This window comes from Eulemur rufifrons, chromosome 15 (genome assembly GCF_041146395.1).
Source record: "Eulemur rufifrons isolate Redbay chromosome 15, OSU_ERuf_1, whole genome shotgun sequence".
Classification (NCBI taxonomy): Eukaryota; Metazoa; Chordata; class Mammalia; order Primates; family Lemuridae; genus Eulemur; species Eulemur rufifrons.
In genome coordinates this window covers 98,583,440-98,599,249 of record NC_090997.1, presented here as the reverse complement: position 1 = coordinate 98,599,249, position 15,810 = coordinate 98,583,440, and the positions used below count along the sequence as shown (strand labels likewise).

General features: G+C 43.6%; 1 protein-coding gene across 1 annotated transcript in view; it reads right to left on the bottom strand.

Moving 5' to 3' along the window:
- Nucleotides 1–15,810, bottom strand: part of LOC138395858 (rho guanine nucleotide exchange factor TIAM2-like) — a 415,009-nt gene that overhangs the window by 36,157 nt on the left and 363,042 nt on the right. The window contains 1 exon segment of the mRNA XM_069488873.1: nt 1,075–1,178. Coding sequence (XP_069344974.1) covers nt 1,075–1,178 — 104 coding nt within the window.

The window sequence follows — 15,810 nt, the reverse complement described above, 5'->3', positions numbered from 1 at the left end:
CGCAGGAAAGGAATGGAATGGAACAAGTGCTGCAGAGGATGTGGAGAGACTGGAACCCTCTACTTTGCTGCTCGGGATATGAAATGGTGCAGCACAGTGGAAAACAGCTAGGCAGTTCCACAGAAGGCTGGACAGAGAGTTGCCACTTGACCCAGCAATTTCACTCCTAGGTCTACAACCCAAAGAACTGAAAACTAGGATTGCAGCAGCCTCCTGTTCAGCAGTGTTCACTGCAGGGTTACTCACAGTAGCCAAAAGGGGCAACAACCCAAGTGTCTACCAACAGGTGCATGAATCAACACAATGCGGTGTATCCACACAATGGACTATCATTCAGCCACAGAATGGAACAGAAGTCTGACACGTGCTACAATGTGGAAGACACCATGCTAAGTGAAATAAGCCAGAAACACAAGGACAAATATTGTATGATTTCACTTATCTATGAGGTGCCCAGAATTGGCACGTAAGACAGAAAGTAGAAAGGAGGTTACCAGGGGGTTAGGAGACGGGAAAATGGAGAGTTATTGTTCAAGGACTACAGAGTCCCTGGGAAGATGAAAAAGTTCTGAGATGGACGGTGGTGATGGCAGCAAGACAATGTAATATACGCAATGCCACCGAAGTGTACTCTTGACAATGGTAAAAATGGCAAATTTTATGTCATATATATTTTACCACACAAAATGACAACATTCCAAAAATAATTGATCTTCAGCCAAAAACATAAAAAGGAGGAAAGGAATAGAATAGTAAGTAACACCCAAGCTTAGGTTTTATTTGTCAAAACAGCTAAGTAAAACCATCCTAGAATGTGCATGGCAAAGTCAGCGTTGCTCTTTGATGGCACGCCAGAGTTGGCAGAGGAGTCGTGGCTAAAATCAATGGTTCTCATTAGCACTTCCCTCCAAAAAGGTAAATTAAAAAGGAAATTATTTAAATGGAAAAAAATGTTTGTATCAATTACTGGGCCTAGCGATACGACAACTCTATCTTCTTTTTCCTTGCAGGTAAAGGTGGGAATTTAGACTTGCCTGCCTGGTTCTCGGTTTGCGATTCGGGCCCGCATCTTACCCTGAACGTCTGCTCCATTTTCTCCCTGCGGGAAACCTGATCCAGGGTCCCATCTGTCTGACTCCTTTTCAGACCTGTTGTGATGTCAGGGACGTTGCTGAAATCTGCATGAAAAAATGACAAAAATGTACATGAGTTTGGCCATTTGCAGAGAGTAGTAATGACTGGTGCAAAGGCTAAAATAGGGAAAGAGGAAAGAAGAAAGCAAAACCACCTAGAAGGCAGAACACAGCAGTCCTTGGTGACACTGAAGTTACAACGGCCACAGAGCTGGTCCCCTGCAGCAGATCAAGGCTCTTGCTAACGGAAGAAGTAACATCTTCTGCCTATTTTGGTCAAAGAAGACCAATCAAAACAATGACTTAAATGCCTGTCACTCTTCCTGTTGCTATGCAAACGATATTTCACTAAGCTCTTATCTTCAGTAATTTATTAGAGCAAGAATCAAACAGCAGCAACCTTTGGTGGTATTTCCCTATTTTTGACCAAGTAAGGACAAAAGGACCACAGAGATATCTTGGAAACCAATGATGTAATATCATATGTATCATAATCCACAACTTGCTCATTTGCAGGCATGGTTCTTTTTTCTGACATCAACCACAATTTCATTTTAACTTGAAAGCCCCAAGAAGCACAGCAAACTCTTGTTAACTTCCGGAGTAAAGGTTAAGAAATAACACCAAAGGTGAGTAGAGCACACGGTTTTCCAGCCTATGAGTATACACATATCTCACCCTCGACAATCTTCTCCAAGAGAGATGAGAAGACCAGTCTCTATCAAAACATAACATAGGTTTTCATTCTAATTCTTGCATTTGATAGAATGTCCCCTCAACTAGGTGAAACCAGATGGTTTCTGGTTCCTGTAGCTACAACAAGAAATCAACCTGAGTTGATCTAGGCCCAAAGGGCACGGATAAGCTTGCTGCCAAAGTGGGCAGCGTGACGAGGGCAGGGATGATGGTCTCCGGAAGACCTTTCGGAGGCTGACACAACTGATGGGAGCAACGCTAGTAGCCGACTCACGCTGGTGTCACCAACCACCACCCAGGCACTCACTCTGAAGACAAGAGGAGGGCTCCAGAAAACAACTAAATGGTCTGCAGAATTCTACAACTCCAATTTCTTCTTTTCTTCTTCCTGTTACATCTTGCAACAGATTGTATATCTGTACCAGATATACAATCCAAGTGACATTTCAGTGCTGTTGGCTGTAGAGGTCAGTTTGCCTGGAGAAGGCAGTGCTGATCACAAAAGCATGAGCTGTCCCTGGGGAAATCTTGGGCAGCAATGACAAGCAAGGACACTTGGGCCTGCCTCCCCCCACCCCAATGCCACACCACGGAGGCAGTCCCCTCGCCAGCAGGCTGGCTCCACGGGAAGTAAGATGAGACCCTCAACCAAAAGTGGTCCATCCCTGTTCCTCCATTGCTGCCTCCTTATCTGATGTGTGCACCTTTGTTTAAGGGAGACCAACCTAGATAAGTCACAAAAGAAACACAGCCCTCACTCCCACTGCATCGGCGTAAGTGCATCTCTCCATCCACCCCTTCAACAAGCACGTTTTGAGCACGAGCCCTTTCCCAGGTGCTGCGAGGGGCTGGGGAGGCAGAGTGAGCACACTGCCCTCAAGGTCCGCTGCTGGCCTGGAGAGGCGGGGGCGGGGGGTGCAGAGAGAGGAGCACAGCAAAGTGTCCAGATGATAGCAGAAAAGTCCACCAGGGCTGAGGGGGGACACTCAGAAGGAATTCTGCCCTCAGGCCTTAAAGGACTTCACAGAAGACACTTGAGCAAAGTCTTTAAATCTCAGGGGTGTTGGTTTACCTTCAATGCTGACGATGACAAGGCAGGGTGGGCACCACGGAGGGGCTTCGGGGAATGGGAAGCGGCCTGGGTGAGGGAGCCAAGCAGGAGCTGAACCTGCAGAGAGTGGGGCCGTGGGCAAGGGCGTCACAGCCACGCTGCAGGTCGGAGGTGTGAGCACCCAGATGAATGCAGAATGGAGTAACAACAAAAAGTAGGCGATGGCAGAGAGTCTGTCACCTATCAAATGTAAGACATGGAAGCGAGAGGCAGCAAGCGAGATGCCTGGCTTTGTGTTCCGTGACTGGGCGGATGGGGACACAGGAGGGGGTGGGGTGGGAATAACCGCTAGGCTTCAGCAACGCTGAGCTTGAGGTCATTGTGGGCCACCCAGTGGGAGGTGCTCAGTGGCCAGGTAGTCCTAGGGCCAAAGCCTAGAAAGACATCTGGATTTGGGAGTCATCGGAATGCACCTTCACAGGAGTGAAGCCAATGGGATAAATGGTGCCCACCGGAGAGAACCCGCAGAGTTTGACAAGAAGAGGACCAAAGAGAGAACCATGAGAAGTGCCCCTTATGTCCAGTGCATAAGGGGCACAGGAGAGGGAGGCCCTCAGGGAGGTGCCTTTGTTTTCATAGAGACTCAAAAGTCAGAGAAACATACGGAAATCAAAACACAGCAATGTCACAGAAGCCATATAGTGTACAAGTACATCACCTAGGTAACAGAATCCAATTTGCATTATTGCTGCCTTTACCTTGTGAATAAGGAGCTTTGGTATTTCCAAAGAGTGATATCAAGTACAGGAAATACGACACCAGCCACACGAGCACACTCACTCGTGATGAAGATTCCACAGCACCGGCCGTGCCTCGGGTCTACGCCGAGTACTGGGATGCAAAGATGAACAAGACCTCGAGTCCCACGAAGAACTCGGACACAGCAAGGGCACAAGGAGCTCTGGAGCCCGAGGCGCCAGATGGATGCTGGTGAAAATAGCACGGCTGATGTCACAAGCGAGTGCCAAGCGAATTCTGAATCATCTGAGTCAATATATTCCCAAAACTTTGGAACTTAAACACTGAAAACTCCTTAAGCCACTGTTTGCCTCTCACAAGAGAGGCAAAAAGGTACTTGTTCACTTACTGAGAAAGACAGGCTTGCTTCAGGTACACAAGAGAAAAGGGCGACGCTGACCTGGTAACGGAATACTGATGCCCTTCCGGCCAGAACGCTCCCTGCCCCGGGATAAAAGCCTCCACCACGAATCGGTGAGGTGCCCAATCTCCTTCAGTGACCCTTAACTTCGGGAGCCTTAGGGTGCTGCTGGCTCCTCTCTCAGGCATGAGCTTGGACAGGGTGGCCAATGGGGACCACGTCTGTTGAGGTTGGCGCTGAGGACCCGAAAGGAGAAGGCAGCTCTGGACAGTTCCTGAGGTCCGCCGAGACAGGAAATCTGAGAGCTGTTCCACCAGCAAAGCTGCAGAGGCAGAATGGTATCTGGGCCTGCACAGAGTCCCCGCCGTGTCCAGCCACGCACCAGCGCACCCTGGAGATGACACAGCACGGGGGGCTGAGCTGTACAGCATCCACAGGTACCAATCCCTGGCTGTGGGAGTCTCAAATTTCACCAGGACTTGCATCCCGGTAAAAGGAGGGAGCCCTTAGTGTTCTTTCTAGAGGAGACATGACATAAAAGTTCATCCTGGAAGAATAGAAGACTGGCTAAAAAAAGAATGTAGGCTGCTAAAATCTGAATGCTTATTTACAAAGCTGCTTTAAACAGGCATCCTGTCCTGGGAGCCAAATGCCTATACACAGCCCCCCTTACATTCCGCCCACGTCCTGAGCACCAGCTGCTAAAATGAGTAAATATATCCTGCTCCCTCCCAGTCGAAAAACTGGCTTCCCACCTGGGAGAGGCTCCTCACCGTGGTGAGTGCACCGTGCGGGTTTCAGGGGCCCTTTATCCCTATCAGGTAGCAACGAACCCGTGCTCCCCGCCCACCCAGCGCGGCACCGTGCGGAGGTTCAGACACACTCCAGAAGAGTCTTTGGCCAACATGACTGTAAATAATGAAAAATAACCAAATAATATATTCAAGTCAAGAGATCTATTTGTATCTGGTAAACATACCCTTTCGTCTTTCTCACCGTATTCCTTGGGGAAACTAACAGTTTGGGGTGAAGTCCAGCAATTTGAAAAACCTACCACTTAAACGTGGCCAACAGGAGCATCCATTAGTGGTCGAATGAGCAGAGCTGCAATGTCCCAAGTCATAGTCCAGGCTCCTCCTTTCGGGCCTGCTCATTCCATTTATTGACTCCCTCATTCAGACGGGTGCCGGACACCGTGTACCCACCGAGTGCAAAGGTCCCACACAGGTGCCGCAAGAAGAACAGACCCAGCCATCTCTCTCCTTTATTCAACAAGTATTTTTTGGAGAAGGACGACACACCAGGCAGGCTAGCGTGGAAAGTGCCTGCCTCCCTATGCCTCTGCATGGCCTACAGTTCCTCACAGACAACTGGGGAAGGCAGGAGGCTTTAGGTACGAGACACCTAGTAATTCAGTTTCTTCCTGAGCTGTGTATCAGCACATGCCCCATTAGCACCACTGTCAGCCAAGTGGCTGGCAACCCCAAGTCCTGTCCAATTAAAGGGCAAAACCAGTGTTAGAGTCACATCCTGGGTGCCGACTTAAAAATAGAAACATCAAGAAATGTTAAGGTTGTCTCACCCACACAGCTCGTAATCCGAATTCAAAATTTACAGTTACATCACTTTCAAATCCAACCTAGCACAGTTAATATGCAAAAGTGTGGGTTCTGCCATATACATCTCCTGTAGCCCAAGAAGCACCAGTTTACGCAGGTGCTCAATCTGCCGTGCACAAGGGGGGACTCTTTGCAAACGGGTGGCATTGGGAAGCCTGGGAGAAGGCTCAGCACATGTGGCAATGCCCCTTGCTGGCCTCGCACCTGCAGCTAATCATCACACTCAGGAAGAACCACTCCCCTCAGCAGGCAGCTATAATGTTTGGTTCATCTAGCTGATGCCATCCCATAATCTCCAGTCTCGTTGGCCGCCTCTTCCTTACTCAATCGGGTAGCAAGAAAATAGGCAGCTAAGTTCTTCCCAGGCCCTGGACACCCACCCAGGTGGCTGCCAGCAGACCCTGGCGATACCAGGCAGCTTCTGGGTGTGAGGAGGGATGGGAAAAGTGGTTCTGCCTTTACAGCAACCAGGACCAGGCCTGAGGACAGACAACTGGTTTCTAGAAAACGTGATCTAAGAACCATTCTACTCAAAAAGCCTGAGAATACCTCCTGAGTTCTCAGAAACAGCAATTATAGAGAAATTGAATTTAAAAAAAAAAAAAAAAAAAACCCCAAGATGGTATCAATCCCTGTGACCAAAAACAAGAACTGCAAAATACAGGAGAACATTTGTTTTCCCTTCTTAGGTACAGTAAGACTATGGTTGAGAAATTAATGACAGTAGTTGCTATGATTTGAATGGGTCCCCCAGAACTCATGTGTTGGAAACTTAGTCCTCAATGCAAAGTGCTGGGAGGTAGGGTCTGATAGGAAGTGATCAGGTCATGAGGACTCCACCCTCATAGATAGATTAATGCCATTGTTGAAAGAGTTCTCAGGAGTGGATTTGCTCTCTTCCGCCCTTTGCCCTCCCACCTTCCACTGTGTGAAGAGGCAGCCTTCAAGGTGCCATCTTGGAACCAGAATCTCCAAACCTGCTGGCGTCTTGATGTTGGACTTTCCAGCCTCCAGAGCCATGAGCCAGTGCCTTTGTTTACCCAGTCTGTGGCACCCTGCTGCTGCAGCACATATGAACTAGACAGCAGTCATAGCATCAGGAAAAGCTCTGCTTCAACTTGTGAACTAAGGATTCATTTGAAATAGACTAAAAGGATGGAGCATGAGAATGAAAATTGCTTTTAAATTATGTTTTTAATGCTTCGAAGCATATATTATAGTACACCAATTCTCAATACTATCAGATTCAATGTCCACTTTCTGATCAAATATACTTTAACTATTCTGAAATTTTAAAATCATACTTAATCTACCTTCACACATAATTTCATAAAAAGCAATGTAATGACCTAACAGTAAAACAAAAACAAAAATAAATGGGAAGTAATTTGTAATTTAAAAAAAAAATATGTGTTTATGGCAGGCCCAACCACTCTAGAAGCTGTGAGGAAGCCGTCACCACTGGCTCCACAGAGAATCACAGCAACTTGTCACAAGCTTCATCACAGACCAATGCCTGTGCCTGGGTGATGTTGCCATCAGTGACATGATTTTCCAAAAAGGCAAAAACTCTTGGCAAAGTTCTGAATAAAACAAAGGACATGCTTCCCTTGATGTATTGGGTTGTTGCATTCCTAGAAAATTCAGAGTACCCTATATAGTTGTGGGGAAAAAAATAATTTGCATTTATTTGTAAAATGGAGCTAGTTCTTGGCTCCAATAATTATACACATTTTTTTCACTTCTATGAAGATCTGGTAGAACAATCTTCAGTGTGTGGGATTAACTTGAGCACTGCAGGACATCCAGCAACCATGTCCCCAACCACTCAATGCCACTGTCCCCCAAATCATTATGATAACCAAGAACAGACCCACAAATTTCCAAAGTGTCAGTGGGGGGCAGGTCCACCTCCTCTGCCTCCCCATGGCCAGGACCTCCCGCTTTACCTCTGCGAGAGTCAAGTGGCATCAAAGGATGCAAAATGCACCAGAAGCACCCAGCCAAGAGCAGGGCCCAGTGACTATTAGGCTCCCTCACTTCACAAAGAAAGATAACATATGCTCACTAGAACAATTAAAAATACAGCAGCCAGATGAGCAATGAAGTATATTTAATTGGGACTCTCGTCTCAGCCTCGACAGTGTTTTGGTTGATTAAATCATTAATCTTTAGAAACCTCTTCTGACGTGAAAACCATAGATGGATAATCTTCAATAAAAAAAATCTAAAAAATAATATTGAAGAAGTTACAAGTGCATAATAAATGGTTTAATTAAATTTTCAACTACATAATCCACTGTGGCATTAGAGTTACACATCTTTGACAATTAATACTTAGATTCTACCATCTATCTACTCACATCCAGATAACACAACATGTGAATTACGCTCTTAATCTATTCAATTTATTCAATTTCTCTATTCAATTTCTCAGAATTTCTACTGTACAATTCCATAAACGAACAGCTTGTATACAATCAAAGATTTTAGATCAGAAAAGAAATTCAGAAATTATTCCATTCAGTTCCTTCATCTTATGTGTCTTTTGTTAGTTTTTTTAAAGTACAAATGCAGTTTTAAGGAAAGAGAAAGATTTTGGTAAATCAAAGCTGCCAGTTGAGGAATAACTACATCATGTAAATAAAAAATTAAGATTTTTTTTCAGTTCTGCAAGTTTAACTCACTATTATAAAACTCTGCACTGATGCTCACAAGATACAGTTATCATGGTACAAAAAACACATTGAACATTGAGTTCATTTGCAGTGTAAAACTTAGAATCTCTTCTTTACAATTTAAAAACTTTGTATAGCAATGCATATTTTTAACTGACTCAGATTTTCCTAAATTTTACTTGTACTTTTACTTAAAAACGCAGTGGTTTGTGACACCTTTCACTAATGACATTTGCTGTGCTCTGTCATCCAGGCAAATATTACTCATCATCAGTGAAACAGGATGAAAATAAAAGCATTAAATTATTTAAATGACATAATAGACTATTCTGTGAGGCAAAAAAATAACTGAGTTGACCACATTCAAAGGTTATTCAAGTCCTCAACTACACCATTAACAAAGGGATCACCATTTAATATTACATACTTCTAACACAGATAAAAATCAGTCTACTTTTCTGACCATATCTGGGACTCTCCATTTTTTTATTGTTAGTATTCTGTGTCAGGGAAATTCCAAACAGCAGTCTGAATGCCACTGTTAAGCTTACAGAAAAATAAATTCTATCACAGCATAAAACACTGTGTCAGAAAAACGTAAATTTCATAAATCTTCCAAGTCCACTTAACCTGCAGGCACATTCCAATTGGTGATGTTCTTGACAATGCAAGCTACCACTGGCAATAAACAGAGAGCAGTCAAAGATGGCAGGAAATGTTTCTTAATAGCAGGCTGCCATGATTCAATGCCAGTGCCTTGTGATAAATATCCTCAGAGTCTGAGGAACAGGAATATGGCAGGTGTCATCAGGGTGAAAATGTGCTGCCAGCCACCTCCATGCTGACTACAACAAAAAGGCCTTAGAATGATGGGGAAAAAAGTATTTAGATCTACCTGTGTATCCTCATCCTCTACGTAGGCTATGGCTGCGATCAAGGCAGCATGCTGAGCCCTAGGAAAGACAGCACAGGACCTTTCACGGTGCCTTCCTGGGGCCCCAGTGAAAGATACACAGTCAGTAATAAAACAGGTCTTCAACCAAGGTTATGGTACTACCAGAGACTGATACCACGAGAGCTGGGAGGACACCCAAATGCCACCCTAATTGCATTCAGAGGCACATAAGAGACAATGCTGTACTTCAAACACTTAAAGAATTTTAATAACGTGGAATTTAAAGTTTAAAACCCTTAGGAACTACTTAGAGTCCTATTCCTTAAAGACCCAGAGAAGAAACTTAAAGAAAGTACACACAAGATTCTACCAGGGAGCACTGCCATGGAAAACAGAAAACCTGAGTAACGCCTCTTTTCAGTAAGTGCCATGGTTCTACCGGATTCAATGAAGGCAAAACTGAGTACTATTCAGCCATGAAGAGGAATGAAGTGCTGACTCGTGCTACAACGTGGATGAGCCTAGAAAATAATATGCTAAGGGAGAGAAGCTAGACACGTAAGCTACATGTTATACAATTCCGTTTATATGAAATGTCCAAAATAAGTGAGTCCATGGGAACAGAAAGTAGAACAAAGGCTGTCAGGAGCTGGGGGAGGGGAAAATGAGGAGTGACTTGTGATACAGTCTCGGGGTTTCTTTACTGAGGCGACAAAAACGTGGAATTAGATAGTTGTGATGACTGCACAAGTTCGTGAATATACTAAAAACCACTGAATTGTACGCTTTCAAAGGTGAATTATATGTCATCTGAACTCCACTCAATTTTTTAAAAGGAAGAATGTCAGGAGCCAGTACCATGCTGTTTTAGTTACTATAGCCTTGTGGTATAGCTTGAAGTCTAGTAAATTGATGCCTCCCAATTTGTTCTTTTTGCTTAAGATTGCCTTCACTATACAGGGTCTTCTCTGGGTCCATAAAAAGTGTAGAATTATTTTTTTAGATCTGTGAAAAATGATGTTAGCATTTTAATAGGGATTACACTGAATCTGTAGATCACTTTGGGTAGCATAGACATTTTAACAATGTTGATTCTCCCGACCCATGAGCATGGTATGGTTTTCCACTTGTTTACATCCTCTGCTATTTCCTTCCTCAGTGTTTCGTAATTCTCCCTATACCAGTCTTTTACCTCATTAGTTAAATATGTTCCTAGGAATTTTCTGTTCTTTGTTGTTATTGTGAAGGGTACTGAGTCATTGATGTGGTTCTCAGTTTGACTGTTGTTGGCGTATAGGAATGCTACTGATTTCTGTACGTTGATTTTGTAACCTGAGACTTTGCTGAATGTGTTTATTAATTCCAGTAGTCTCATGGCAGAATCTTTGGGGTTTTGTAGATATAAGATCATATCGTCAGCTAAAAGCGACAGTTTGACCTCTTCTGCCCCTATTTGGATGATCTTGATTTCCTTCTCTTGTCTGATTGCTCTGGCTGGGGCTTCCAGCACTATGTTGAATAGAAGCGGTGATAGAGGGCAACCTCGTCTGGTTCCAGTTCTAAGCAGGAATGCTTTCAATTTTTCCCCATTCAATATGATGTTGACTGTCGGTTTGTCATAGTGTAGCTTTTATCGTTTTTAGGAGATGTAGACCAATGGAACAGAACTGAGAACCCAGATATAAAATCATCCTCATATAGCCATCTAATCTTTGACAAAGCAGACAAAAACATTCAATGGAGAAAAGAATCCTTATTCAATAAATGGTCTGGGAAAATTGGATAGCCACATGTAGAAGACTGAAACAGAATCCACACTTCTCACAAAAATCAACTCAGGGTCGATAACTGACTTAATCCTAAGGCATGAAACCATAAGAATTCTAAAAGAAAATGTTGAAAAAACTCTTATAGACATTGGCCTAGGGAAACAATTTATGAAGAAGACCCCAAAGGCAATCACAGCAATAACAAAAATAAATAAATGGGACCTGATCAAATTAAAAAGCTTCTGTACAGCCAAGATAACTATCACGAGAGCAAACAGACAACCTACAGAATGGGATAAAATATTCACACGCTACACATCCAATAAAGGGCTAACTAGAATCTATATAGCACTCAGGAAAATCAGCAAGAAAAAATCAAACCACTAAATGGTTTAATCAAACCATTAAAAAGTGGGCAAAGGACATGAACAGAAACTTTTCAAAAGAAGACAGACTAATGGCCAACAAACCTATGAAAAAATGCTCAACATCTCTAATCATCAGAGAAATGCAAATCAAAACTGCAATGAGATATCACTTAACTCCAGTGAGAATGGCCTTTATCAAAAAGTCCCAAAACAAGAAATGTTGGCATGGATGCAGAAAGATAGGAACATTCATACACTGCTGGTGGGACTGCAAACTAGTACACCCTTTGTGGAAAGTAATATGGAGATACCTCAAAGAGTTAAAAGTAGAACTACCATTTGATCCAGCAATCCCATTACTGGGCATCTACCCAAAGGAAAAAAAGACATTCTATCAAAAAGACATCTGCACTAGAATGTTTATAGTAGCACAATTCACAATTGCAAAGACATGGAAACAACCCAAGTGCCCATCAATACATGAGTGGATTAATAAAATGTGTTATATGTATACCATGGAGTTCTACTCAGCCACAGAAAACAATGGTGATCTAGCACCTCTTATATTATCCTGGATAGAGCTGGAACCCATTCTACTAAGTGAAGTATCCCAAGAATGGAAAAACAAGCACCACATGTACTCACTCATCAAATTGGTATTAACTGATCAACACTTATGTGCACAAATAGTAATAACATTAAATTGGGTGTCGGAAAGGTGGGGGTGGGGAGGGGATGGGTATGTTCACACATAATGGGTGCGGTGCTCACCGTCTAGGGGATGGACACGCTTGAAGCTCTGACTTGGGCGGGGCAAAGGCAATATATGTAACCTAAACATTTGTACCCCTGTAATATGCTGAAATAAAATAAAAAATAAAAAATAAATGTCACAAGAAAAAAAAAAGAAGAAGAAGAACATCAGGGCAAATTTTACAGAGGAAAAATTAGAATTACAGTAAAACTTCATTGTAAGTGGGTTCCAAAGAACCAAATCACAGGAAATATATGGTCACATTATTGCAAGATTAATGTAAATCAGTATGAACCAGCAAAAAAGGTACAAGAATAAAGATAGCGAAACTATTACTGTAAACGACTGACCCTTTCCTGAACTGAGAAAGCCGCAGTGATCTCAAGGCATTCCTAATCGCCACCCCCACACAGATAAGAAGACTAGTTCCCTGTCAATCCTGTTACATCTAAATTTGCTTTACTGCAGGGCAAATTATTACTGGGTCTACTCTATGTATATCGATAGAGAAATCTTTAAATGGAAAAAAAAAAGCGGCTAAAATTCAGACATTTTCCCCTATGCGGAAGGAAAAACAAGACACAGTTCTATCTATCTACTATTGACTATGACCTTGCCTAAGTTAACCAGTGACTTCATGTGCCTCTGTGCCTCGATTTACCCAGCTGTGAAAGTAAAATGATAATAACACATCTCTGCTCCATCAGGGTGATGTAAGGGATAATTAATGTTTTTTAAGGCTCCTTGTGATCTTTGTACTGAGACAGCCTGCTATTATTACAAAGCCTTAAGAAACACGTTCTCTAAGGCAGTCGAGACCTGACTCTATTTAAAGAGGTAATGACATTTGCTGCAAAACCAAAACGTAATGCTTGATCCATAACTCTGCCATGTTTTTCACTCCATAAACTTTTGTAAGAACTGTACATTCCTACAGCTGTCACATTGTTACTTTAATCATATTAAATGAATTTTAGAGAGAGAAAGAAAAAAATTTTTGAGCTGTTTTATCCCATCCCTCATTTTAGGAGTCAAGAAAATAAGCGTGTAAACTACCCAAGGTCACACATAACAAGGCCAGGAACGAGAATCCACACACCCTTACTTTGGACCCAAAGTCATTCGTTTATGTTACTACCCCCAAATTAAAACACATCTCACTAACAGTCTTGACCTACACTGATGATACAGATGTTGCCATTCCTTTTTAGTTGTGGTTTTGGTTACCTGGAGAAATAAGTCTCTGTCACAGGCACCAATGAGCCCATTAAAATTGCAAAGCAGCAAAGATGTGAAACACCAGCTAGACTCTGTAGACACGCCCAGGGTATGCAATAAGTTCTCAGCAAGCATAGCCACGGGCCATCCCAGAGTCCCCTCCCCATGTGTGCAAGAGAGTGGGGACTTCAGCTCTGACAAGGTCTCAGCACTATCCCCTTGCTGCATCGGATTTATAAAGAAAAAATCCTGGAAGCCCCAACGTGTGTTCCAAAGATTCTTTTCACCCTCCACAACCCATTCTCAGAAGCACTGCCTTAACTTTGTGTTCAGAGACTCCTAACAACCTCCCTTTCACTCGACAGGTACTCAATACCTGCTGTTTACTAAGAATTGTGCTAGAGTGACAGAGACTGATACAGCAAGGCAATAAACACTAACTTCCATATCAGGCATACAGACAAAATGCTATCAGCATTCAAAACAGGAAGAGTCCATGACCCCTCCAATGTATTGATAACATGCAGGTGGCCCCACACTTCCTACAGAATACAGTCCTAAAGGAGAAGTATGAAAGGTGAGAATACAGGTTCTGTGAACTCCATTCCCAGACATCTAAAAAAATTATAAAATTCTCTTTGTACCTTACTTTTTAAACACACCTGATACATGTCTTAATCTCCTCCTCCTTTCACAGTGAATACACAGTCACCTGCTCAAGGTCAAAGATCATTCACATGCAGCTAAAGATGCCCTGGCCGGGGCGCACCTGGGGACTGGCAGTTTTGGGTCATGGATTTTGAGTTTAGGAAACCTGGGCTTTTTATCAACATTTTCAGCTTCCTTTTTTCCTCTCAATCATTTTTATAATAATGACAAAGTTCAATAAATATTCAAATAATTTTGCTAATGCTACTATGCACAGATGCCTAAACTTCACAGAAGCGTGACACGGTCATTCATCAACAGAAACGTGAAAGTCGGAATGAGATTCATAAATGGCAATTTAGGAGAAAATAACTGGTGTTGCAAAGGTCGATGTGAAAAAGTGGAGCATGACACGACCTTCCAGGCAGCAGGCTGTCAGTGCTCCACCGGAAGGTCCAGACTCTTGGAGACTTCTGGAAGGAGGGATGCCCTGCCGCTTGACAGAGTGTCGTTTCTAAACTCCTCACCCTACAGGGCAGCTGGTCAGAGCTCCTTGCAGAAGACACAATAATTTAGCTAACAATTTCATGTGCCTCTTTCCAAATCAGTTTTTTCAGAGCTACCAACAAGTAACAAAATTGGATGATTTGAACTTTGTCACATTTTCCCATTACACGTTAAAGATGTTAAGGGCCAGAAGAAAAAAAAGGATAAAAGGATTTATATGGGAATGGACAACTTATAAATAATCATAGCTGAGCACTGCAGGGCCAGAAATAAATTTTTAAAATGCAACAGATCATCACCGAACGGTTTGAAATGAAAGGAACTGGTGTGCTGCTATTGTATTTCAAAGCTTATTAATTTCTCTTCTTATAAACAAATATGTGTTTGCCTTATATACTGTGAGAGAAGAATCTGTAAAGTAGGCCAAACTGTCACTCAAAGCTCCTCCCTTTCCTCTTTATGTGGCTACTTTGGGTGAATTTTGTGAGATTTTATAGACGGGCTTTCAAAACCGCTTTGGAGCCAGGTCAAGTCAGTATGGACACAGGCGCTTAACACGAGGAGTCCCCACACCCACTCCTGGTCTCTCCCCAAAGCTGCCCCACATGCCGTCTCCCCACCACAGCTGATGGCAACTCCAGGCTGCTCAGGCCCAAACCGGGGGCGGTCCCTGGCGCCCTCCCTCACAGCCCCTGCCAGGCTCCGGGCCAGCTGTGGCCCCGTCACCCCTCGCCTGGGCGACTGCAAAGCCCCTGTCCCGCCTCCGTCTCCACTGGTCTGTTCTTGACAATCACTCAGCGATCATTACAAAACACAGCTCAGGTCATGTCACCTCTCTGCACACACGTGTGGGATGGCTTCTCCTTTTCCTCCCGGAACCGTCAGAGCTGAAACTGGCATATGGGGGCCTCCCCAGGCTGGCCTGATGGTTCCTCTGGGCCTCATTCCTCACTGCTCTGCAGCCCCCTGGCACTTCCAGGCACACCTGCTCCCTGCCCCTAAGCCCTCCCACCACGAGCAGGTTCTTGCCCACCACGGTTGTCACCTGTGAGTCTACGACATAATTTACTTATTCATCACAGTGTTTTTGCTTATTCTCTGTTTCCACGCACTGCAATATAAACAAGCTCTACTGGCAAGGATTTTTTTACCTGTTGCGTTCACTGTTTATTTTCTAGCCCTCCTGGAACAGGGCCTGGCGTACAACAGGTCATCACTGAGTATTTGCTAAATGAATAAAGAAAAGTAACAAAAAAGATTTTTCTCCTCGGGGTGCTCTTCACGGGAGATGGTGCCTACACCATGGGTGGAAGCT